The 24,999-nt window shown below is 51.0% G+C and overlaps 1 protein-coding gene across 2 annotated transcripts; it reads right to left on the bottom strand.

Moving 5' to 3' along the window:
- Window positions 1-13,290: 13,290 nt before the first annotated feature.
- On the bottom strand, window positions 13,291-24,796 carry Klk13 (kallikrein related peptidase 13). 2 transcript variants are annotated; one of them, XM_078031523.1, is made up of 5 exons: window positions 24,622-24,796; window positions 19,250-19,439; window positions 18,691-18,959; window positions 17,751-17,887; window positions 13,291-15,458 (listed from the first exon to the last, which is right to left on the bottom strand). In XM_078031523.1, the coding sequence occupies exons 1-5, from the start codon at window positions 24,671-24,673 to the stop codon at window positions 15,270-15,272; spliced, it is 837 nt and encodes a 278-aa protein (XP_077887649.1). In that variant the 5' UTR covers window positions 24,674-24,796; the 3' UTR covers window positions 13,291-15,269. The 2 variants fall into 2 exon arrangements, with proteins under 2 accessions (XP_077887649.1, XP_077887648.1); XM_078031522.1 differs by lacking the exon at window positions 24,622-24,796 and having other exon boundaries at window positions 19,250-21,063.
- Window positions 24,797-24,999: the final 203 nt, after the last annotated feature.

The following is a 24,999-nucleotide window of genomic DNA, read 5'->3' as shown; positions in this document are numbered from 1 at the left end:
GGCAGAGGTCCCCACCTGGTCCCAAAACATCCTGAGATGGAACGGAAGGGCCGGCGGGGTGAGGAGTCCCGTGCCCAGCCAGGGCGCACGTGGGCTGAAGGAGCACCGAGGTTTTCCCATCTATGGGGAAGAAGGGAAAAGGGAAAGGAAGACTTCAAAGTTATCAGAGGTCAGACATCAAAACGGAATCCAGCGTTTTATGAGGATCCACCCCCGAGTTGGGTGGATGAGTCACGAGTCACGGGGACCATGTTTCCTAGACCTGCATGTGGACGGGTATAACAAGCTGAATGGGCCCGAAGCCCAAGTTCAGTAAAGGAAAGTCTACCCCGTCCAATGCCTTGTCCCAGAGCCACACTCACCATTCCAAAGGAATAAAATGTGTGCCCTGGTCATTGCCAGCCACCTGTGGAACCCTGAAGAGGAAAAGGAGTGTTTTGTCAAGGATGGCAGAGAGGTGTGGCTTTGATCAGTAGTGGGTACCTGTGAAAGAAGAGGTTTCCAGAGTCTTCCCCCAGGGCTGACGGCAACTCTGGAGAGGAATCGCTGGGTCAGGACCTAAGGGCCAGGTCACTGGCAGCGGCTCAAGCACCTTTAAGAACATGCTCCTGCTGTGGATTGCTGGCACAATCATCCTGAAGCTCATCCTGTCCCGTCCTCCCTCAGGGACACCCTGGGCAAGGGATGAGGGGCAGCTGTTCCCTAGAAAGCTCCAACCTGTGTGTTGGTGGTGCTGCCACCACGCAGTCCCATTGCCGTTCACTCCGCGGGTCCCTCCAGCACCACAGCATCTGCAAGGAGTGGTGGCTAGGGGAAGTCACCCTTTCCTGCAGGTGGGACGTGCCAGCGCCCTCAGACTCAGCTCCATCCTGACTAAGGAGGCCCCATAGCCATGCTGGATGTGTGGGCTGCTGCTTCCAGGGTTAAAGGCTTAAGCCGTTGTTGGCAGACAGTTCAGAGGTCACAGGCTCTGAGTCTGTGTTTCCTGGAAACCCAGCATGGGACCAGGAAGCACCTCTCTCACTCAGGGCGAATGGCCTGAATCCAAAAGGACAGGCAGAAGCCCAGAGGCGACTGTGGCCCTCACAGTGATCCAGACCCAGGAAGCCTGAGAAGCTGCCCAAGCCTGCCCGGCGAGGGAGACTCTGGGCGCTGGTGGGAGCCCGCCGTGTTGTGGTGGCCGGATTCCAGAGCCCCGTTTCAAGGTGGCTTGCTCTCCAAGTAATGGCAAGAGTGGGCTTGAGTGAAATTTGTAGATGAGGAAGACATTGTTCCAACCCACTGCAGCCTGAAACATTATGTGTGTGTTTGGCGCTGTGGGTGCTCAGAGGCTCAGTAGCTATTTCTTGACAGTGCCAAGGCAGAGTGGTTCTGGTTACAACTGAATAAGTTTCAGAAATTCAGCCTCATACTCTGTGTGGCCAACCCCCTCCCCTGTACGCGAGCTCTTTGTGTGAAGGAGTGTGTCGGACAGATGCCCGGGACAGGGGCCACATCATCAGCTGATGTACCTGTGTGCCAACAGCCTGATGGCCTATCTCTGCTTCTGGGAAGAGTTGGATGTGGTGAGTGACATGCCCGTGGAGAGGCTCAGAACTCCATGTCCTCAAGCCCGGAACTTTGGCCGCTGAGCACCGTCCTGCGTCACTTAGCCATGGGGATATGTCCTTGGAAATGCATTTGTTTTTGTCATTATGCACACATGGTAAAACTCACTCACTACCTCAGTGGTCTAGGTCCGTGACTCCACATGGCCTCTTAACGCCATTGAGCCATAGAATATGGGAGTTGAGGTGTTCTGTTTCACAGTAAATATTCTTTTTTTTGGGGGGGGGTACTGGGGATTGAGCATAGGGGCATTCTGCCACTGAGCCACATCCCAGCCCTATTTTGTATTTTATTTATTTATTTATTCATTTATTTATTTATTTATTGAGAGAGAGAGAGAGAGAGAGAGAGAGAGAGAGAGAGAGAGAGAGAGAATTTTTTTTTTTTAATATTTATCTTTTAGTTTTTGGTGGACACAGCATCTTCGTTTGTACGTGGTGCTGAGGATCGAACCCGGGCCACACACATGCCAGGCAAGCGCGCTACCACTTGAGCCACATCCCCAGCCCTTGTATTTTATTTAGAGACAGTCTCACTGAGTTGCTTAGTGCCTGGCTTTTGTTGAGGCTGGCTCTGAGCTCGTGATCCTCCTGCCTTAGCCTCCCAAGCCACTGGGATTATAGGCTTGTGCCACCGTGCCTGGCTGTTTCACAGTAAGTGAAAAAAATCATATATATATATATAAAATATTTGTTTAATTTTTTAGTTGTAGGTGGAAACAATATCTTTATTTATTTCATTTTTATGTGATGCTGAGGTTTGAACCCAGTGCCTCACGTGTGCTAGGTGAGTGCTCTACCTCTGAGCCACAATCCCATCTCCACAGTAAATAGTGTTTATAAGCAGAAGTCATGCTCTCTAATAATCATTAAAAAGTTGGGCTAGGGCGCTTGCTTAGCATGTATGAGGCACTGCGTTCGATCCCCAGCATCACATAAAAATAAACAAATAAAAAAATAAAGATATTGTGTCCATCTGTAACTAAAAAATACTAAAAAAATAACAGTTTATACAAACATGAACCAGCAGCATAGCCATGTGTCCTCATGATCAAGGACACTGTCCCGAGCCATCCATGGGCTGTGTGTGTGAGCTGTGCACATTTGAGAGTATGAGGAGACTGGTCTGTCATTGTGCCCCCATTGGACCGTTCCACACAAAAGTGCCTGCCATCTCGCTCTGCCTGTGACCCCACACAGCACCTGAGAGGGTGTGGCTTGCCAAGGGTCAGTCAATCTGCTGACCACAAGACATCACCAAGCAAGACTCCACCCTTCGGAACCCTACCCCTTGCCTTATTTGGGTGGAATATTCTATGGAATGTCTTCTCCCCAGTAAATAGGGGGGTTCCAGGGGTGCTGCTCTCTCTTGCCTCGCTTGCTCCTCTTGCCATTCAGCCCAGGAGCTGACCCCTGAGGTCGCAGAGCTGTCCCTGGCTCCCGAAAAAGAACTTTGGGTTTGTGTGGTCTTTTCATTGCCGGCCCGATTCACACGGAGCGACCCTGACTCCATCGCCTGCCCGGGACGTGGGCCCCGAACATGATGCTTCATCATCAAGTGCAGGTCGTGACTGTAGGTGCCACCTTTGATTCTACTGCGAGTGCAGTTGGCACCTTGCCGTCCCTAGGCGATGGGAATTCTTGAGTCCGTTTTAATCTTAGGGACCTGCAGTGCACACGCGGGCCGCCCTGACTGAGGCCTGTGGCCTGTGAGCTCCGCTGAGCTGAAGGAGGCCGGCCTCTGGAGCAGGACGTTCTCCCCGGGATTTTTCCCTCCTCCTTCCTCCTCCCACTTCTTTCCCAGAGCGGCTCCTCGAAACTGGAACTTCTCTCCCCCAAAGCAAGTCACACCACCTAGAAATGTCACTCTCTGACCTTGTCTCTAACTCCCCGAAGACCCTCCGGGGACAGGCCCTGCCTCCCCGTGGACAGAGGAATGGCACACAGAGGCCCAGAAGGAGCTGAACAAATGGGCCCAGCAGGTGTCCCCTCCAGATCCTGACCTCAGGTCAGGCTCTTGGGTCCAGCTGCGTTCCTACTGTTCCTACCGGATCCCTTCTGCAGAGGTATGGCTCTCCTGGGGCTTCGGGCCTTCATTTCTGAAGACTCCGTGCTTCACCAAACTTGGTTAAGTGCACGAATTCCGCTGCTCTTGGGCCAATCTGTCTTTTGTTACAGACTTGTGAGCTGCAGACCCTGAAATGGGCGTTCACCATCTTGCCCCGACATCTGCACTCTGTGTGTGAGGCCAGGCTGCGGGTGCCCGGGCAGCTGAGCAGGCAGACTGTGTCCTTTTGGAGGAAGCCAACTGCAGCTGAGGGGCTGTGACAATAGGACAGAATGAGCAGAGCAGCCAAGTCTGGCCAAGCACAGGAGCCAGTGGCGGATGGAATGGAACAATGTAGTGCAGTGACCCTGGGTGGGGGCCTTAACAGGCGGCCCACATAGAGATTATTGCAACCGCCCCCCCCCCAGGAGAATGAATGGGCTCTTAAAGAGAGAAGCATTGGGGACAGCCCCCTGTCCTCTAAATGGGGCTGGTATGACAGGTTTCCATCCTTGAAGGAAATTGTTTTTTGGGGCTGGATGCAGTGGTACATGCCTGTAATCCCAGTGACTCAGGAGGCTGAGGCATGAGGCAGGAGGATCGCCAGTTCAAAACCAGCCTTAGCAACTTAGCGAGGTCCTAAGCAACTTAGTGAGACCCTGTCTCTAAATAAAAGGTAAAAAGGGACGTGGATATGGCTCAGTGGTTAAGGGCCCCTGGGTTCAATCCCTGGTACAATAAAGGGATAAATTAAATTAAATTAAAAAAATAGTTGTCAAATAAACTGCACAACTTATGGGGTGCTCCATGATGCAGGGCTGTGGGTGTAGCTCACAGTGGAGCACTGGGGTTCATCCCTGGCCCGTAGTGGGGGAAAAGAAAGAAGCACGTGTACCTGTGCCCGGCACTTTGCCTCGCATGCTTGCCATGTTTCTGTGATGAGAGCAGCGTCACGCTCTCCTCCTCACTCTTCTCAAGTGTGCAACACATTGTTTTACGTTGCTCACCATGTCATAAAATAGACCCCTTGAACTTTTTCCTCTTGTCTTAAAAAAAATATTAGTTTTTTTCTGACTATTGGATACACTTTGGGGTGAGGTGTCTCCTCTCCACTCTATTCATATTTATACTTTTTTTTTTCTCAAAAAAAAAAAAAAGCCTCAAGTCAGTATTCCTGGGGTCAGCTCTCCCACCCTGTGCCACGGAGGTGTTGGATTAGTGGGTTCGGGGACTTCAGGCTTAAGTCAAGTTTAAATCAACCCCTAGCCAGAGCTGGGTGGCCTCTGGGGAGTGTTTACAACATTTCTGGAATGAGGGTCTTTGTTCTGGTGGAGGCAGCAGCAGATACAGTAGCAAAGTTATTTGTAGGGTCCTAATTACCAAGCCATTGGCTTTTAAGAATGTGACCTCAGCTTGCGACATTGTAATTATCCTTCCACAAGTGTCTTGGAGACCTGCCAGGTTCCTGTGTAACACAGGTGTGTGCCCCCGCCCCAACCAGGACCCTAGAGAATGGGAGCCAGCACCAGTGGGACCAAGAAGAGAGTGGGAAGACCCTGGGGTGGAGCTTCAGCCTCCGATTGTGGTGGCATTAAGACACAGAGGGTCCAGGCTGGGACACCTGGCCCGGGCACTGAAGGAGAGTCCCAACCCCATACTTCTGTTCCTAGACACCAGCTGTCAAAACCTCAGACTTGGGTTGGTTACAGCTGTAGCAGAACCTCTGAAGGTCCTGTGGCTTGGCTCTGGGTGAGTGCCAGCAAGCCAGTGAGCCAGAGGAGCCGGGGGAAGGAGACCCCTGGTCCACCCCCGTGGGGACGATCGACACCTGGACACCCCCTCCCACAGCACCAATTGTGTGGTCACCCCACAGAGGCCCACAGAGGCTGTGGCATGGTCAGTCTCCGTGTCCAAGCCAGTTCTAGATGGAGTCCATCCTGTCTGAGGTGGCCACATGTCCACTGAGACCCACTGAGTTCCTTCCTCTAAAACTCCTGACCTGAGGTGGGCTTTTTTTGCCCCTGCTAGTCTGCAAAGTCCAACCAGGTCTCTGCACAGGGGGTGGGGGCGGGAGGCATGGCTGAGCCTGGCCTGGACCCTCCGGGCTGAAGGGGTGCACACCCCCCTCAGCCTGGACGGGGTGACATCAGCAGTGCACTTTCCTTAGTCTACCCTTCTGTAGAATGGGACAGTTTCGCCCTGGGGGGATAAAAGAAAAGGGTTTCCCACGCTGTGCAGAGCTGGGCAGGGCCAGGAGCACAGCGTCCCTCCAGGAGGGGGGAGTCCCCTCCTCCTCCTCTCCCACCAGCCCTTCCTTCCCGCACATTCCTGCACAGGCCTCCATTGTGACTGAAACCCCGAGGGCAAAAGCAGGAAGAGGAGGCCCTGAGATCCCAGGGGAGGGCGGAGGGGGAGGCCACAAGCCTCGCCCCCCACTGGCTTTCCTGAATGGAGGTGTTGTTTCCAGCCTCGGCTCAGCTACTTCATTATTTTCTGTTCCACCGGAGGGCTTTGGGCGGCTGCCTCCTACTCTCTCAAATCCCCAGCTGTCACTCAGAGCAGCTGGCTCTGGCCCTGGGACCTTGGAGACATAGCATCATACCAATTATATCAACAATAAGTGCAGCCACCATGATAATGGAATGATGACAGGCACCAATTAGGAAGGTGCTCTCAGGCTCCGACAGTAATCCCACGAGGACCCCGAGCCCAGGCCTCTCTGAAGCTGGTGTTAGTTTTTGTTAACTTAAACATGTTTTTTCAATGTGTTTAGTTCTTGATCCTCTGATGGAGAGAGTTGAATCAGTTGGTGACATTATCTTTAGTGATGAGTGTAAGGCTCTTGTTTTCCTATTTATTTGATCCCTTTGATCCCTTGATGTTGTCTTTATATTGTGTATCTTTTGCTCTTATCTTTATGAATGTGTGTCCGGTTGCTATTGCTTTTATTATTGTGTATGCTTTGCTATCTTTGTTATCTTGTGTTCTTTGCTATTATCTTTATTATCCTGTATCTTTTGCTATTGTACTTATTATTGCATTTGTTTTCTTAGGGTGAAGTTCACACAGACAATTAAAGTGTAGGATTTAGCAGGGTGTGGTGGTGCATGCCTGTAATCCCAGCTACCTGGGAGGTAGAGGCAGGACGATTGCAAGTTCGAGGCTAGCCTGGGCAACTTAGCAAGATCTTGTGTCAAAAAAATAAAATAAATAAAGGGGTGGGGTGGGGTGTGTAGCTCAGTGGTAGAGCACCCCCCCCTCCGGAGTTCAATCCCCAGTATGGGAGAAAGAAGTGTTTAATTTAGTGCATTCACTGTTTTTTATTAGTGTATTCATAGATCTTTTTATTCATGCATATCTTACAAGTTCTGTAGTGTTTTGTGTGCACATTTTTCTTTTATGTCAATGGTGTGGTGGTGCACAGCTTTTCTTATTTTTTCACTCAAAACTGTCTTTTTATCCTTTTTTTACTTTAACAAGTTACTATTTACATAAAAGTAAATACACTCTTCTTAGGGCTGGGGCTGGGGCTGGGGCTCAGTGGCAGAGTGCTTGGTTGGCATGTGAGGCACTGGATTTGATCCTCAGCACCAGATAAAAATAAATAAATAAAATAAAGGCACTCTGTCCATACACAACTACAAAACAAAACAAAAGAAAACCACTCTTCTAAAGTGATCACTTTGACGAATCTTGGAAATTGGAGGCAATCAGGTAATGAATTCCATATAAAAATGTAGAACACCCTCTCCCCCCTTTTTACCCTTTCTCCAAGCTGCTTACTACCCCTTTTGCAAAAATTTTCATTGCCCATGCTGACCCCAGGCGACCACTGAGGTTTCTTCTGACACAACAGTTGTGCTTTGGGCTCCAATAAGTGATTGACGTCTTTCCCTGGAACAAAGCATTTCAGATCCCTCCATGGTGTTGCGAGCGTCTATCAGTAATTCATCATCCCTGTGCGAGTGGTGTCCAATCCATGGCTTTTCCCAACTTGTTGATCCGTCCCCCAGCTGTTGAATACCTGGGTGCCTTCCAGTTTCTGGCTGTTACACAGAAGGCTGCTGTGAACATCCATGTGCAGATCACTGTGTGGATGTATGTTTTCATTTCTCTTGGGTACATACCCAGGAGCCAAATTCACTTATCTTATCCTAAGATAAGTGCAGGGTTAAGTATGCAAGAAATTGCCAAATGTTTTGCAAGTGGTTTGGACCATTTCTCTCCACCACCAGCAGTGCTTAAGTTGCCCACGTCTTCACCAACTCTGGGTATGGACAGTCCTCTGTACCTTTCAGGTTTGATACCTAGTTTGTCTCTTGGAACTGCTATGCAGTCCTGTGTGGTGGGGATCAGCCACATCCTGTGGGAAGCCACTCCTGAGCTTCAGCGTCTTCACTGGGCCTTGAGCCAAGGAGATTTTGGTCTGGCATGGCAAGCTATTTGGGGGCCCCTCCCACTCAATGGATTAGCAATGCATGTGACTTAGTCTTCCCGGGCTGGAAGGCCGCTCTCCTAGCTCAGGAGTTGGGCGTGACCCTTGGGCCTGGACAGCCCCCCTCCTGCCTTGTTTGACCAAGAACATTCTGTGGATAACCTTTGAAGTTTCCCCATTTATAACAAAGCAATGGGCTAGGGATGTGGCTCAAGAGGTAGCGCGCTCCCCTGGCATGCGTGCGGCCCGGGTTCGATCCTCAGCACCACATACAAACAAAGATGTTGTGTCTGCCGAAAAAACTAATAAATAAATATTAAAATTCTCCCCTTCTCTTCCCAGGGTGGAGACTGGACCCCTGAGGTCTAGAGCCCTCTGTGCTCCCATGACTTGCATGTGGTGCAGTTTCTTGGGACTTCTTCTTAGCTTAATTTTGCAGCCAGCCTGGGACCTGGGCGAGAACAACCTCCATCCACATCCCGGCTAAAGAGCGCTCCAACTTCCTCTCATTCTGCCACAGGGAGGAATCCGGTGACAGACACCTCCTCCTTCTTGCCCCTATGTGAAAAACTCTCACCTGTGGGTTGACATCCAGGAAAGGGACTGAGTCCTAGGATGTACATATATTAAGTGTTCAACCGATGATAGATAAATCCATTGTAAGTTGAAAACACGTCAGTTGAAAATGCACTTAATACACATGACCCACCAGACCTTACAGCTCAGCAATGCGGAGCACATGGGGTCAGTCATTGCTCCTCAGGGTTGTGGGGCTGACTGGGAACTATGGCTCACTGCTGCTGCCCGTGTCTCGGGAGAGAATCTTATCATGAATTGCCAGCCCAGGAAATACCAACGTGCAAAAGTCACAGTGCAGTTTTTACCGAATTCATCCAGTGTTTGCACCATCCTAAAGTTGAAAAATTCTGAGTCGAATCATTGTAAGTTGGGGGTTGTCCATACTTAGTTCAACCAGGGTGTGCAAATGACTTTTCCAGGTACACATACCAATCTACGTTCACACCAGCTGGGCGCAGGGTTCCTGTGTTTCTGCATCCCTGTGAAGACTGGGGTCGACTTTCCAAGTTTTTTTTTTTTTTAAATCCATCTAATGAATACAAAGCGATGCGTTATTTGTATTTCTTACACAATTAATGGTTTGAGGATCATTTTGAATGACATTTTTGGGTTTCCTTTTTTACAAATCTGTTCATATCCTTCGCTCATTTTTCTCACCTGTTTGCAGGAGTTCCAGAAGGACTGAGAAGCACCTCGGGGTTGATAGCAGTTTAGGTTGCAAATATCCCTGAGCCAGGCTGTTACCCATCCACATACTTTGTCCAGTGTCTTGTTGAACAGAAATCCTTAGCTATGATTAATCAAATTAAACGATTGTCTGCCTCTAGGTCAGTCCTTCTGATGTTTTCAAACGTCTTTTCTCACCCCTAAGTCACAAATATGTCCTCTGCCATTATGTTCAACTAACTCTGTGGACAACCTTTTGCTTTTGGGTCTGAAGGCCGCCTGGCCGTAAGCACATTCTTACACCCACGTGAGCGACTGGAGAACTGAAGCACAAGGAGGGCAGGTGGCTCTGGGTTGTCAGTGAGGGACAGGGTTGGGATCCAGACCCAGGCTGCCTGGCCTCAGCCACTGTGTCCCTTAGGACTCTGCTCCTTCGCGGAGGAGGAGCTGGGCTGGGAATCGCAGGCAGAGCTTTGAATTGCTGATCTTCCACTCAGTCCTCCCAGCAGCCCTGAGCTGCAGGAGCCCAGGCTCCCAGGACACAGTGGCCAAACCAGACCTGCCCGACTCCACCCTCTTTTGAACACTAAACCAGTCATCCCTGGCCTTGCAGGGATTTGTTCCAGGACCCCCTCGAACACCAGAATCAGGGGGTGCTGAAGATCCTTCTAGAAAATGGTATAGTGTCACGGGCTGGGGTTGTGGCTCAGTGGTAGGGCACTTGCCTAGCACGGGTGAGGCACTGAGTTCTATCCTCAGCACCTCATAGAAATTAAAAAAAATATATATATCCATCTGCAAATAAAAATATTAAAAAAGAAAGTGGCATAGTATTTGCATATGTCCTAGGCACACCCCAGTATTCATTAAATCATCTATAGATAACTTACAATACTTAATATAAGTGCTGTGTAAACAGGTGTTGTACTGATCTGGTTTGGGTCTGGGTATCAAACCCAGGGCCTTGCGCATGCACTTGATATGGAGCTCCATCCCCAGCACCAAACAGGGGCTGTACTGTATTGTTTAGGAATAACATCAAGAAAAGTGTTGGTATGTGTTCAGCTTTTTTTTTTTTTTTTTTTTTTAAACGGCAGAGGCGGCTCACCACAGTTCCGCCTTTCTGTTTTCTTTTTTTTTTTTTTTTTTAAAGATAGAGTGACAGAGAGAGGAGAGAGAGAGAGAGAATTTTTTTTTAATATTTATTTTTTAGTTCTCGGCGGACACAACATCTTTGTTGATATGTGGTGCTGAGTATCGAACCCGGGCCGCACGCATGCCAGGCGAGCGCGCTACCGCTTGAGCCACATCCCCAGCCCTTTTTTTTTTTTTTTTTTTTTTTTTAATTTAACCCCAGGTGCTTAACCACTGAGCCACTATCCCCAGCCCTTTTTATTTTTTATTTAGAGACAGGGTCTGCCTAAGTTGCTAAGGCTGGCTTTGTACTTGCCATCCTCCTGCCTCAGCCTCCTAAACTGCTGGGATTGCAGGTGTGCACCACCATGCTCAGCCAGACCCAACTTTTAAAACTTATTTTGAATCTGAGGTTGGTGGAATCTGAGTGTGCAGAGCTGAGGGTGCTGAGGGCTAAGTTCTCCTGGTGAGAACCGGGGTGAGCAGGGAGTCATCCTCCACTCCCGTTTCACCCCCACAGGCACCGTCAGTCTGACTACCCACTAATTCTGTATTTTTTAATATGCCCACTTGATCAAAACCCGAGATGCCCCCAAACCAATCATTGTGGGGCTTTCATGGTCACTTCGGACACGCAGCCTGGTGGAGTCTGAGGTGCCACATGCAGGATCCCAGCTCCTCCAGCAAGCCGGGGCTCTGCCTCTGTATTTCAGCTGCCACCCCTTAACCAAGCGTCCTTTGCCTGGTCTCGGTAGTGTCCGGTTTCCCTTTTGTCCTTGTGTGTGTGCACATGTGATTTTGCTGTTTTTAAAGTGTCCCCCAAGTTTAGTGCTGAAGGACTGTGTAGTGCTCCCAAGGGCAAGAAGGCTGTGACACGGACTCACACACTAGATGACCTTCCTTCTGGCTGTTTAGTGCCCTCGGCTGTCACTTCAATGTGGATGAATAATGCTATATATTAAATCAGGTGTCTTTCAACAGAAACATATGTAGGACATATTTGATGGGTTGACAAAAACAGTGTGGCTGGCAGGACCCTCCTCATTCTGTACTTCTCCCTGGGAGCACTATTTCGGTATTTGCTGATTCAGTGTTCACGATGGCTGGATTCCTGTGACTGACAGACTTGACGCCCTTGGATGGTACTGCTCTCCTCTGCGGATCCACGATGACAGCTCTTCATCTGTTGGCACCCACACCGTCACCTTGACAGTGGATTACTACAGGGGGCCCCAGGTTCATCTCCCAGCTCCCCCATCACCTCACCCAGCAGCCAGAGAGAGGGCGCATCTCAGGTAAGACTCGTCCCCTGTTCGTTGCTCCTCAGGGCTTCCCCAGGCACCCGAATAAAGAGGAGCTCTTCTAACGCAGCCTAAAAACGTCCTGCACACGTGCCTCCAGCTGGGTCCTCCAATCTCATTCTAAAACTCAGACTCGGTTTCTCCTCTGAGCTCACGCGACAGCAACCAACACTCGTCACTTCTGTGACTCCAAAAGGTGCGGTGGTTTCTCCCCACCAGCAAGTCAGCCGGCTGTCCTCTAACCCAACTCAGTTCTGACGCATGGAGCTGGAGGAGGTGGCATCTCATCTCCCTGGAGACAGGGTTAGATCCCATAAATTTAGAGCTCAGATCCCCAAACTGCCCCCCACCGGCTGCTGGCCTCAGCCCCAGGTTCTTTTACCAACAGGCTGTGAATCGGGGTTCCCACAACCCCTTCCTGACATCCAATTGATTTGTTAGAGTAGCTGAGAAAACTCAAGGAAGCACATTTACCAGTTGATTGCCAAGATTACAAATATGTATTTTGGTATTGGGGATTGAACTCAGGGGCACTCGACCACTGAGCCACATCCCCAGCCCTATTTTGTATTTCACTTAGAGACAGTGTCTCACTGAGTTGCTTAGCACCTTGTTTTTGGGCTGAGGCTGGCTTTGAACTCGTGATCCTCCTGCCTCAGCCTCCTGAGCTGCTGGGATTACAGGCGTGGTCCACTGCGCCCGGCTACAAAGAATCTTTTAAAGGATACAAATAAACAAGCAGCCAGATGAAGAGATGCTCAGGGCGAGGTCTGGAAGGGCCCCAGCTCAAGTGCTCTGTCCCCTGAGTTGGGGTGCGCCCCAGTGGTACCCCAATCGATGTGCTCTAGTTCACCCTCCTGGGTGTGCTCAGCCACTGCAAGCTCTGCGTCCAATCTGTTTCCTTGTTTTTGTTCTGGGTTGCTCATTACCCAGGCATGATGGATCAGCCTCAGCCACTGTGACCCACCGAGACCTCGGCCCTCGCCCCTCCCTGGAACTTCAGCCCTTAAAGCAGGAGGCTGATCCCCGGGCAACCAGCCCCCCACCCCCAGTGGTTTTCTAGGGACTTTCCAAACTCTCCTCTGGACCCAAGCTCAGCTGTGCTTTGGAAGGACTTGTGGAGAGCACAGGCATGTCCTTTATATTGGTGACTCTGAAGCTGGTCGGGAGCAGCTTCAGGAACCAAGGACAAAAAGTCAAATGCTCTAACAAAGACATTCTATTTCTCTAGTGACGCAGGAAATAACAGGTCCCGGGAGCCGTGAGCCAGGAGCCAGGGGCAAAAGCCAAAGGAAATATGATGATGACATCCCGTGGTCACTCCCCCGCCTTCCCTCAGTCCCAGGACAGGCCTACCCCACCCTCGGGGACTTGCCTGGCAGCTCCCTCTTTCGGAGGAGGTGGTCCCCCGCAGCTGCCTCCCCTGGGAGGCCCTCCTGGACCATCTATTCTCTAACAAGGAACCCTGTTTACGTCCTTCAGGGAAACGGCCACATTTACTATGACACAGAGACCACGGCAGTCTGTGCGACCGCATTTGTAGCTTTATTTTCTGTAAATTCCCCGAAGGCCAGGCCTATTTACAGTTGGCTGTCCCAAACAAACGCCCTGTCCTGGCCCCCATGCTCCCCGCACTCAGGTCTGGTCTGAGGGTCTCACACCCCCGGGCTCAATGTCAGGTGCCTCCAACAATCCCACCAAGCAGAACTCCTGCTCCTCTAAGGCCATCACTGCAGGATCCTCCCCTCCAGCCTAGGCGGTCAGGGACACTTCCTCACGGCACTTCCTCTAGCCTCCTGAGCCTGTTCCCCACACAGCAGCCAGAGAGATCCAGTCCACACCCAGGTCAGCTCACAGCCCTTCCCTGCTCAGAGCCCTCCCTGGGGGCCCAGTTTACTCAGGGTCAAAGCCAAGTCTCACTGTGGCCCCCAAGACCCCAAGCAGCCCCATTCTCTCCACCCTTGCCTCGCTCCCTCTCCCCCTTGCTCATGGTGGCTGCAGCCGCACCAGCCTCCTCACTGATCTTCAGGCACACCACATAGGCTGCTGTCTCCAGGCCTTTGCACTCTGTGCCTGCAGCTTGGAATACTGCGCCTCAGATATGCCACTGGCTCCTGTTTTTGAATATTACTCTCTCAGATCCTCTTCCCTGACCATCTTGTTCAAAACAGCCTCTCTCTAGCCCAGTCCCCTCTCCAACCCAGCATTCCCTATCCTTCCTCCCTGCTTCCTTCCTTTATTTATTTTTTCTGGTCATTGCTTAAATTATCACTTGACAGCTTATTTTTATGCTCTTCATTTTTTTTTTTATGGTTTTTCCCCATGAACATAAGGTCTACAAGTGCAGAAGTTTGTCTGTTCCCTTCAGGGCTTATCACCTGTGCCTGCTCCCCTGCGTGACTCATAGTAGGCACCAGTTTTTGTTGAATAAATAACAAAGTTGTGCTTCCCAGCACTCAGGAGAGTCCTGGCATGTGGTTGGCACTGAATAAGAAAAATAAATGCCCCTAACTTTTTCTTGGGCACTCTGCAGATGGGAGGGGTCGTACATCTGAAAGTAGTATTGATATGGAAATAATAATAGTGGTGAGCGTTCAACACACGTTTGTAACAATGCCAGGAGGAGGAATTAAGAGCCCACTTTACAGATGAGAACACAAAGAGGCTCCGAGTTTCACGACTTGGGGGATCGCATTAAGCAGACTCCAGGAGCTGAGGACGGGGCCCCTGCATTTTTGAGGTCACGGCCAATGACAGAAAATCAAGGGACATTGAACACAGATGTTCACGGGGGAAACCCAAGACAGAGATGCAGGACAGAAAACTCGGTGGCCCAGCAGAGTGGCCCTTGGGGATACCGAACCCATCACTGTGGAGGTTGGTGTGCCATTGATCCTTAGTGGGGACAGGGATTCAGAGAGAGGGGACATTGGCAGGGGCGGGCATTCAGAACGAAGGCGGCAGGGGGGGGCCGTCTGTGAGGCCCGGGGCAGGTGAGTGACCGTTCTGAGGATCCCGAGTTAGCTGGACGAGCCACTCAGGGGCGCCCAGAGTGTGGTCAGGGCTGAAGATTCTGGGCGGAAGGGATTTTCAGGAAGAAATCTCGTGGGAGTCGGCACCTCCTCGAGTGTGGGGCGGCGGGACCTGCTGCCCTGGCACTGAGTGAACACCCAGGGTCCAGGGCACGTCAAGGGGGTCTGTTCGCGGGCGGAGGGATTTACGGATGTCGCCGCGGGCAGCGCGCACAGGGGTCCACCTGGGGGCCTCAGTGACCTGGGAGACCCGGGTGCCGTCCCAGTGCGAGTCATTAGTCTGTCCGGGGTGCAGTATCTGGGAGGCCGCACGGCTGGCCGTTGCGGGGTCTCGAAACCTGGCCCGTCGGGTACATTTTGAGAACAGGGACCAGTGTTCAGATGCCGCACTCTGGGCAGAAGGGACAGAGGTGGGCTGAGCAAGGTGGGGGGCGCGGCGGGAGGAGGACAGGTAGCTCCGCCCAGCGGCTACTGAGCGCCCTTGGTCCCCTTCTGCTCCTGGCTTCCGCGTTCTCCGATTGTTTCACGGATCCACTGGACGTACTTGGAGACGCGAGTGTAGACGCCAGGCCGGTTGGGCTGTCCGCAGGGGAAGTCTCCCCAGGAGATGATGCCGTGGAGTGTGTGGTTGCAGACCAGGGGACCCCCGGAGTCGCCCTGAGGGGGTAAAGATCAGGGTTGTGGCTAGGGCCACACGAAGGCAGAGATGGGGGAGAGTGGAAGACGGAGAGACACGCAGAGACCGGGAGTCAGAGACAGAGCCAGACACAGAGAAGGCAAGACATTGAGAAAGAGAAGTCAGCACGGGGCGCAGGCAGACAGTGGGAAGAAGACTACAAAGAAAGACAGAGAGATAGGGACAGAGATCGGTGTCTGCATTTCTGTTTTTCTCTATTCTTTATTCTTATTAAAAGGGGATGCTAGGTGTGGTGACACACGCCTGTGATTCCAGCAGCTAGGGAGGCTGAGGCAGGAGGATGGCAATTTCAAAGCCAGCCTCAGCAACTTAGCGAGGCCCTAAGCAACTCAGCGAGATTCTATCTCTAAATATATATATATATATATATATATATATATATATATATATATATATATATATATATATATATATATATTTATTTAAGAGAGAGAGAGAGAATTTTTAAATATTTATTTTTTAGTTTTCAGCAGACACAACATCTTTGTTTGTACATGGTGTTGAGGATCGAACCTGGGCTGCACGCATGCCAGGCAAGCAGGCTACCGCTTGAGCCACATCCCCAGCCCAAAATATTTTTAAAAAGGGCTGGGGATGTGTCTCAGTGGTTAAGCATCCCTGGGTTCAATCTCTGGTACCCCCCCAAAATGGAAACAGCTTATATCTTTCTCGGTGCCCTGGCGCCAGCTCAGCTGCTTTGTGCCATGTCCCTACTGACTTAGCGCAGTCAGGCATGACAGGGTATGCCACACCCATGCACCTCCACCCTGCGCCCAAGCAGACATTACTAATGCAACAAGGCTCACATCATTCATTCACCATCATACCCTTCCCCACTGAACCAAAACTCTCTCAGCAGCCTCTCTATGGCACAGTTTCTTGAAATAATCCAGAATGGCTACTCTGATCTTTGTTGATAAGGTAAATGGAGAACCAGGCAGCCAGGTGGCGCTGAAGGGTGGGCAGAAGCTGGGGTCTGGGTCTGCATCAGAGCCTTGGAGGGGAGATCTCAGGTTTCATCGCCACAGATTGGTGAAATATTTGATGTTTCTACCTAAAATTCCCAGGGAGGCTTTGGGAACTGCCAACAGAGCTACAGTCAAGACTAACAGACTCTCGGACAAGAGCAACCTAGCTTCTCTGCCAAAACGATGACTAAGAAGACTAGAAAGTCAAAAGCCTTAGATGACACCAGTCCAGAAACAGAAAGCTTCTCTCCCTTGTCCTGACGCGCCTGGAGGGCAGCAGGCTGCACCCCCACCCCCTTGAAGGGACTGCCCCTCTTGATGCCTGGGAGGGGAGAGGACTTGGGAACTTGCAGCGGGCCCTTCACCCACCGTGGCACCTAACCTGCTGCTGTCCCCCTCAAGTGCTCGGTTGACTCTGCCACCAGTATGCCATGACCTGGATATTTAAATTTCTTAGTGCTTTACAGTCTGAACATGTTGGTATTAACAAAGCATTTCTTTGTTAAAAGAAGAAGGAAGAGGAGGAGGAGGAGGAGGAGGAGGAGGAGGAGGAGGAGGAGGTGGTATCTGCTCTGCCCCTGGTATCTCTTTCCCTTGGTTTAGCAACAGTCTCCTGACTTTTGTCTGGGAGCTCCCCCATTCTCTCTCAACCCAGGCCACTGGCCCCCAGTCCTCTCTGGCTCCCACAGCGCAGGCCAGGGCAAGGGTTCAGGACACATGACAGGTCAGCCTAGTGAGAATGGTGCCAAAGACACTTGTTTCAGCTATCGAAAAAGAGGTGTTCTCTGGGTCCAACGGGGTTCTTAAGAGGGTAGGTGCAAGCCCTAAGCTGCCGGGCTGTCCCGTGTTGCATGGGAAGCACTGGCTGAGAAAGAGGCCCAAACAGAAGAGAAAAGCTAGAGAGAGACAGAGTTCCCAGAACATGCTCTGAACACCTGGATATATCTGTGCCTGAAGGCAGCCACTTCTGGATTTTCAATGTCAAAATCCAGGGTTTTGTTGTTTTGCTGAAGCCAGCAGGAGCTGGGTTTCTGTCACAACTGGAATAATCTCAACCTTCATGCATCTTGATGCAGGGACCTGGGCAGCTCCTTGGTAAAAGCTGAAGCTTGAGATGAATTCCATGTGCCGTCCTGGGTACCTTTAGTCCTGACACCCTTATGCTAGAGGTCATCTCGCCTCACACAAGGATGGGTTTCCCCAAGGTCGGGAGCAGACCCTTCCCCCACACCTGCCCCAGCTCCACTTCCGGCCCTGGCCGGGCAGCCCAGTCCCTGGTCTCACCTCACAGGAGTCCTTCCCGCCCTCTGGGGTGCCGGCGCACAGCATGTTGGCCGTGATCTTCCCTGGGTAGACCTGGCGACACTCCTCATCCGAGCGCAGCTGGATGTTGGCGCACTGTAGGGTTTGGGGGTAACTCACTGAGGAGGAGAGAGACGGTCTGAGTGTCTGTTCTGGGTGGAAATGGGGTGGAGGCTGCTGAGGAGAGCCACAGGGGCCAAGAGGTGGTGGGGAGCGGAGGTGGGAGGGGAAGAGGTGGGGCCTGAGCCTGGGGAGGCCCCACAGAAAGAGGGGAGATGCAGGAGAGAGGTGGGGGGAGGAAGGGGAGGACAGGGAGGGGGGAGGAGGGGGAGGCAGCGATGGTACCTGTGGGGAAGACGTCAAAATGCGAGGGGACATTGCCCCAGAGACCCAGTGCCCTGTGGATCATGCTATGCTATTGATACATATAAGGATGTCTAATTTATATTTTATTGCATTTACTAAATGCATGCTTATTAATATATCAAAAGTATTTTGCGAATTATAAAAATACATGTTACTTATTATTATAAAACATATAATTATGTACTTATAATTTAAATGTATTGTAAAATATAAATTCATTTATAATTATGATTCAAACATAATTTATATATATTTAAATATATAACATTTATAAACTTTACTCAACCTATGGGACATAAGTTATAACTTGACAACATATATTTATAAGAACATATTACTATATAATATTAGACAATATATTTATATTTTTGTATATCTTCATATATATATATATATATATATATATATATATATATATATATATATATATATATAACATGTTCCTTTCTAATTATTTACATTTTTATACATAAAGGGTCTCTCCTCTGCCCTTCCCTCTCATGGTGGTGGGCTTCCCCAACCACTCCTGTGGGTCACAGGCCCAGTGTGGACGTACCCTGGGGGCTGGTGGTGGTGCCCCAGCCGGACACCCGGCAGCAGGTGCCAGGGGGCAGGCAGTCGACTTGGGAAAGGGGCAAGGTGCGGATGTGGTCGGTGAGCTGGACCTCGGACTGTAGCTCCAGCAGCATGATGTCGTGGTCGTGGTTCAGGTGGGTGGGGCTGACCAGGTATTCAGGATGGGGGACAGAGCGGACCACCTCTCGCACCTGCTGGCCGGTCTCCACGCGCCCTAAGGCGTGCTTGCCCAGGTGAACTCTGTACCCACTGCGGGCGCAGGAAGGGGTGGTTAGGGGACAGATGAGCCTACTCCATGCCCAGCCCCATCTCGTCCTCAACCCTTCTCGCCCTCCCTGCCCCCACCTTTCTGTCTCCCAACACATCCTCAGCTCCAGCCCAGCCCACCTCTTCCTGGGCGGTCATCCTCCACATCTCCCCGCCAACCTCATTCTCACCCCCAAGCCCTAACCCCAGCCTTGCCATTAAATCCAACTCCTGACCACCGGCCACCCCAGGCCCGTTCTCGTGTCCACCCCACGCTCCCAGGTCCCACATACTCTTTCCGGCAGTGTGCTGCCGTGAGCACCCATCGGGGGTGGACCAGGACCCCCCCACAGAGCAGCCGTCTGCGCACGAGCAGGGCAGCCTGCCAGGGCTGGGAGTGGGGGGGGCAGGTGTAGCCCCCCGGGAGAAGCCCACTGGTCCCGTTGGTGCTGTTGAGGATCTTGGGCGACTCCCGGGAGATGCCTGGCGAAGAAGAGAGATTGTTAGAGAATTGGGGTCCTGGGGGGGAGACGAGGCCGAGGCGGAGGTTCTGGGCTTGGGGAAGAGTCAGGCTGCTGTTCTGGGTGATGAGGAACTGATGTGAAGGCTCAGTTTTTGGTCTGTAGGAGTTGCCATGTCCTACCTGGTGGATAGGAATCAGGGCAAACGTTTCTTCTTCTTTTTTTAAAAAAAATATTTTTATTAGTAATTGATGGACTTTTAATTTATTATTTAATTGCTTATATGTGATGCTGAGAATCGAACCCAGTGCCTCACACATGCTAGGCCAGCGTTCTACCACGGAGCCTCACCCCCAGCCCGGTTTCTTCTTCTTTTTTTTTTTTTTTTACAGATGTGGCAAATCATCCAGTGGGGGGTGAAAGAAGAGTTCATGGAATGAGAATGTTTCTTTTAGGTCAGCAAAGCCTGACCTCTCCACCTGTCTTATCATTACCCCCCAGGGATGGAGAAGGTGGAAGAGAGGCTGACCTCCCAGGCAGCGCCCATCCATCCATCCATCCATCACCCATCCATCTTTTTGACAGGTATTTACTGGGTGTCTCTGAGGCAAACCACTCATAAATTCCCATCTCCAGCTCCAAGCTCTTCCCTAAGGTAGAAACTCGAACGCTAACAACTCCTGTGCTTTATTTCCATCTTAAACCTTGTGTCCCCAACTTGATTTTTCTCAACCAAAACTGTTCCTTCCCATCTTTCCCACCCTTTGGGGGATATCGTAGGCAATGCCTGGGGTCCAGATGGGGCAACATTAGACCGGGTGGCCTGAGAAGACCTCTCTGAAGAGGTGACATTTGAGCTGCGCTCTCAAGATCAAGGACCAGACATGTGACTTCTACTTTCTGAACTCCTCAATGCTCAGCCCCAAACTTGGGACTCATCTTTGCTTCCCCCTTTTCCTTCGTCCCTCACCTCCAACAAGTTCTGTTGGTTTTATCTCCAAAATATCCCGTTTTCTCCAGCTCCCTGCCACCACCTTGGTCCAAGCACCAGCTTCTCCAGCCTGAACAATTCCAACAGTCCTAAAGGCTGCCACTTTGGTGTCTCTCCAGTCCAGCCTAAGGAGTCTCCAACAAGGAATGTCAGGCCATGTCATTACCAGGCTCGACTTCCTTGCAGTAAAATCCAAAAACCTGGCCAAGAGTTGGAGGCTCCTGCTCCATCTGGCCCTCGACAGCCTCTCTGTCCATCCCTGCCTCTCTGCTCTTGGATCCCTCCACTCCCGCCTCATGCACCTGTTCTTCCAGCACCCCAGACCTCATCCTTGCTGTTTCCCCTTTCTAGACAGTGCTTTAACTGTAACTATGCTGTTCAAGATAGTAGCCACCAGCCACTTGTGGGTCTTTAGATTTAAATTAATGAAAATGAAGTGAAAGGCTGGGGCTGTAGCTCAGGCAGAGCACTTGCCTCTGTGTGAGGCCCTGGGTTCCATCCTCGGGAGCACACACACAAGAAATAAAATGAAAAATCCAGTTCTTCAGTGATGCCAGCCACATGTTCAACTGCCCAAGTGGCCAGTGGCTATCGTATTGGGCAGTTCAGATAAAGGACATGTTAATATTCTACCAGCCAGGGCTCAGAATCTAGAAGTCACATATCGGGTCCTTGATTTTGAGAGCTCAGCTCAAATGTCACCTCTTCAGAGAGGTTTTCTCAGGCCACCTGGTCTAATGTCACCCCATCTGGACCCCAGGCATTCATTATCACACACCCCCCAATGATTATCATTAGAGCAATGATCGCTATGTATTTCTCTTTAGATTTGCTTATGTTTACATTTCTTTTTAGAAATATCTCTACCTAAACTGTAAGCTCCTTTGACTACAGGCACCTTAACTCCTCTATCCAGAGGTGCATCCCTAGGGTCTAGCACAGTGCCTGACACACAGTAGGTGCTCAATAACTGAACAATGGGTGTGGCAGGCACAGCATTGGGCAGTGGGATACAGTCCATCCTGAGTGGGCCACTTTCATGCAAGTCACCAGTCTCAGTTTTCCCAGTTGTCAAGAAGGAAGAGTACAGCTGTCTCCTGATATCCATCAGGGGCTGGTTCTGGGACCCACAAAGACACTTAAATCCAGGGATGCTCAGGACCCATATATAAAATGGCACAGTATTTACATATAACTGACACAACCCTCCTCTACAGTTTAAATTTCCTCTAGATGACTTATAATACCTAATCAAATGCAAATGCTACAACCAGTGGTTGATGCTGTATTATTTAGGGAATCATGAGGAGAAGAAAAGTTTAGTACAGAAGCAACTTTTTTTCCTGTATATTTTCCATCTGTGGTTGGTTGAATCCTCAGATACAACCTGTGGGTGTGGAGGGCAGGCTGTGCGGTTCCTCAGGCCCTGGGCAGCCGGGAGATCCACCAAGACCCTGCATTTGAACCTGCAGTTCTGCAGCTGGCACAGAGACAACACTCTAAGTGGAAAGTTCTTATTAATTCTTAGCTACAGCAGGAGGTCCCTTATGCCCCCAGGAGCATCCCTGCCCGCATGAGAGGCATTGGGACTGACCCATGGTTCTTAAGAATTAGGGACAGAAGTCATGGGGGGAGGGGTAGAGCATGATTTTAGGTGAGACAGAAAGGAGGTATAAGTGACATTAAATTGCAAAGTCAGAAATGGAGTTGCCATCCAACTGTCTTTTTTTTTTTTTTTGATACCCGGGATTGAACTCAGGAACACTTGACCACTGAGCGACATCCCCAGCCCTATTTTGTATTTTAGAGACAGGGTCTCACTCAGTTGCTTAGTGCCTCGCCTTTGATGAGGCTGGCTTTGAACTTGCAATCCTCCTTCCTTAACCTCTGGAGCTGCTGGGCCACCGCGCCCGCCCAGTTGTCTTTTAATCCTGATTTTGTCAAGTATAAAATTCTCATGATGATATTAATATGATTTTAACACCTAGTCCTCACTGAGCTCACTTTAATTTTTTTTTTTCAATTTTAATTTAGAAGGAAACAGGACCTTGCGTGTGCTAGGTAAGCGTGCTATCACTGAGCTACACCTCCAGCCCTTTTAACTTTATTTTGTCCAGGCTGGCCTTGAACTTGGGATCCTAAATTGCCCAGGTTGGCTTTGAACTTGTGATCATCCCGCCTCAGCCTCTGAGTAGCTGGGATTATAGTGTGCACCACCATGCTCAGCTGAGTTCACTTTTAAAACCAGAGGAGAGCTGGGCACAGGGGCACACACCTGCAATCCCAGCAGCTCGAGAGGCTGAAGCAGGATCTTGAGTTCAAAGCCAGCCTCAGCAATGATGAGGTGCTAAGCAACTCAGTGAGACCCTATCTCTAAGTAAAATACAAAATGGTCTGGGGATGTGGCTCAGTGGTTGAGTACCCCTGAGTTCAGTCCCTGATACCAAAAACAAAAACCAGGGCTGGGGTTGTAGCTCAGCGGTAGAGGGCTCACCTAGCACATGTAAGGCACTGGGTTCCATCCTCAGCACCACCACCAAATAAAAATAAAATAAAAGTTATTGTGTCCACCTATAACTAAAAGACAAACATTAAAACAACAACAAAAACCCAGAAGACCGCAGACGCTTTCCACTGGCAACCTGACATGCATTAGCCCAACTATCTGCACTAGCTAATTAAGAGAGGTCCAAAGAGGCCAAGTAGCTGGGGATGTGGCACAGTTGGTAGAGTGCATGCCTAGCATGCACCAAGGCTCTAGGTTCGATCCCCAGCACTACCACAAACAAAAACCAAAAGGGCCAAGTGGAGGTGATTTCCAGTGGTCCAACCCAATGAACACCTCACTTTGAGTTCCCTATGAGGTTTATTTTTTCCCTGTAACTTCTAAATATGGCCAGGGAGGCCATTCTCTACTCAGGACATAAACTTTACTTTTAATGTGATTTTGCTTCAGTAAAAACAAGCAAAAAGTATAAGTCCATTAGGTCAAAGTTATGCAGTCAGTTTGCCGGGCCTCATGTCCAGGGTTTGGTGGACAGGGCGGCAACCTGGCAACCTGGGTAAGGATCCTGACTCAGGCATTGCTGGTGTCTTTGGGACAAGATCCTTCTGTCTCCGAGTCTCAGGATTTCCAGCTGTGAAATTGGAGTAATTATAGTGCACCTACCTCATCAGGCTGTTGAGGATTCCACAAGATGTAGCATGTGGGGCTCCTGTCCCGGGTGTGGCACCCAGGAGGGGCATGGGTGTGAGTCCTGGGAGTGTGGCCAAGGGAGAGGAGCCACCCCACCTTCAGGCCAAGGATGGTGCCAGGTGTCAGGCTCTGGGGGACCCTCCTCCACCAGATCTGGGCTCCAGAGCAAGCTTCTTAGTAGGACTTCCAGGCCAGGAGCCGCCATTACCCCTCCCGGCTCCTGGCATCTCCTGCCTGGTCTCATCTCAGTGTGAATCAACTGTTAACTTGCTATTTGGGCAACTGTTTGAATAACGCTGTCCTCCCCAGCTGGGGTTTGGATGCTAAGGGCAGGGACCCAGCCTAGGGTCTGGTGTTCAACAGCTACTTTCAGAATGAAAGAATGGGGTCTGAATGGGATCCCCAGGTCTCGCCTGCAAATCCAAGGAACAGGGACTCAAGTGCAAACAGGAATCTTTGGAGACAAGTTTTGGGCAGGGACACCCCAAGGATTAAGGGAAGAACAAACTATAAAGTCCTGGAAGGGGATGAGAATTGTTAGAGAGCGACCAATAAAGTCATAGTGACTAACTTGGGGAGTCCCATCTGTCACTCATGAGCCCTTGAAAGCATTCCCTCATTTTCTCATTCACAACACCCCCTGCTGGCACATACGCAGAGGGTCCCATTTTACAGAAGGAAACAACTCAGGCACGAGGGAGGGAACTAAGCTACTTGCTCAGCATTGACTTTCTGTCCTTCTGGAGCCTGAGGTTGAACTTGAACTTGGGAAGCTGTGGTGCCTGTGTTGTAGGGGCTGGGAGATGGACGGCTGGACACTCTTAGGTCAGAAGTGAAGGGACCTAACTTCAGCAGGGAAATCAGGTCACTCAGGGACAAGCAGGAAGCTGCCCCCGCGGCTGCCCCGGAGTGGGCGGGGGGGCGGAGCTGGCGGGTCCCACGCCCCCTCCTCCCGGCCTGACCCTTCCCACCTTCGCCGCCAGTGGCCGCCGCACCTCCGCCCCCACGCATGCTTACCTCCTGACAAGGCCACGGTCAGGGAGGCGATGGCAGCGGCCAGGGGCCACATGGCGGCTCTGGGGTGGGGGACAGGGCGGGCGGGGCCTGAGAAGAAGTTGAAGGGGGTGTTGCAAAGTGGCCGGGAACCCCCACGTGGGAAATCTTCTCCACGTCCTCCAGCCTTGCACCGCCCCTCCCCTTTCTCTTCGAAAGCTCAGTCTGGAGTCTGCCCCTCCCCCATTCCATCCTTGGGGGGCCGGGGAGCAAAGCGGGAGGGGCGCGTGCGCCCCCTGGGGCTCCTGCCAGCAGCTCCTCGCTGCAGAGGCCACGCCCTTCTTCCCAGCCCTCCAGCGAGTGGGGTCCGCAGGGCACTCTCTCCTCCGAGCTGCCTTTCAT

This window comes from Ictidomys tridecemlineatus, chromosome 15, assembly GCF_052094955.1.
Source record: "Ictidomys tridecemlineatus isolate mIctTri1 chromosome 15, mIctTri1.hap1, whole genome shotgun sequence".
Taxonomy (NCBI): Eukaryota; Metazoa; Chordata; class Mammalia; order Rodentia; family Sciuridae; genus Ictidomys; species Ictidomys tridecemlineatus.
This window is presented reverse-complemented; position numbering and strand designations above follow the sequence as displayed.

Coding starts and splice junctions, on each gene's coding strand:
- Klk13 (XM_078031522.1), bottom strand. CDS start 19,737: ATGTGTGAGGCACTGGGTTCGATTCTCAGCATCACATATAAGCAATTA. Junction 18,960..19,249: donor GCAGCACACTGCCGGAAAGA/GTATGTGGGACC, acceptor CTGCGCCCGCAG/TGGGTACAGAGTTCACCTGG. Junction 17,888..18,690: donor CACCACCACCAGCCCCCAGG/GTACGTCCACAC, acceptor TCTCCTCCTCAG/TGAGTTACCCCCAAACCCTA.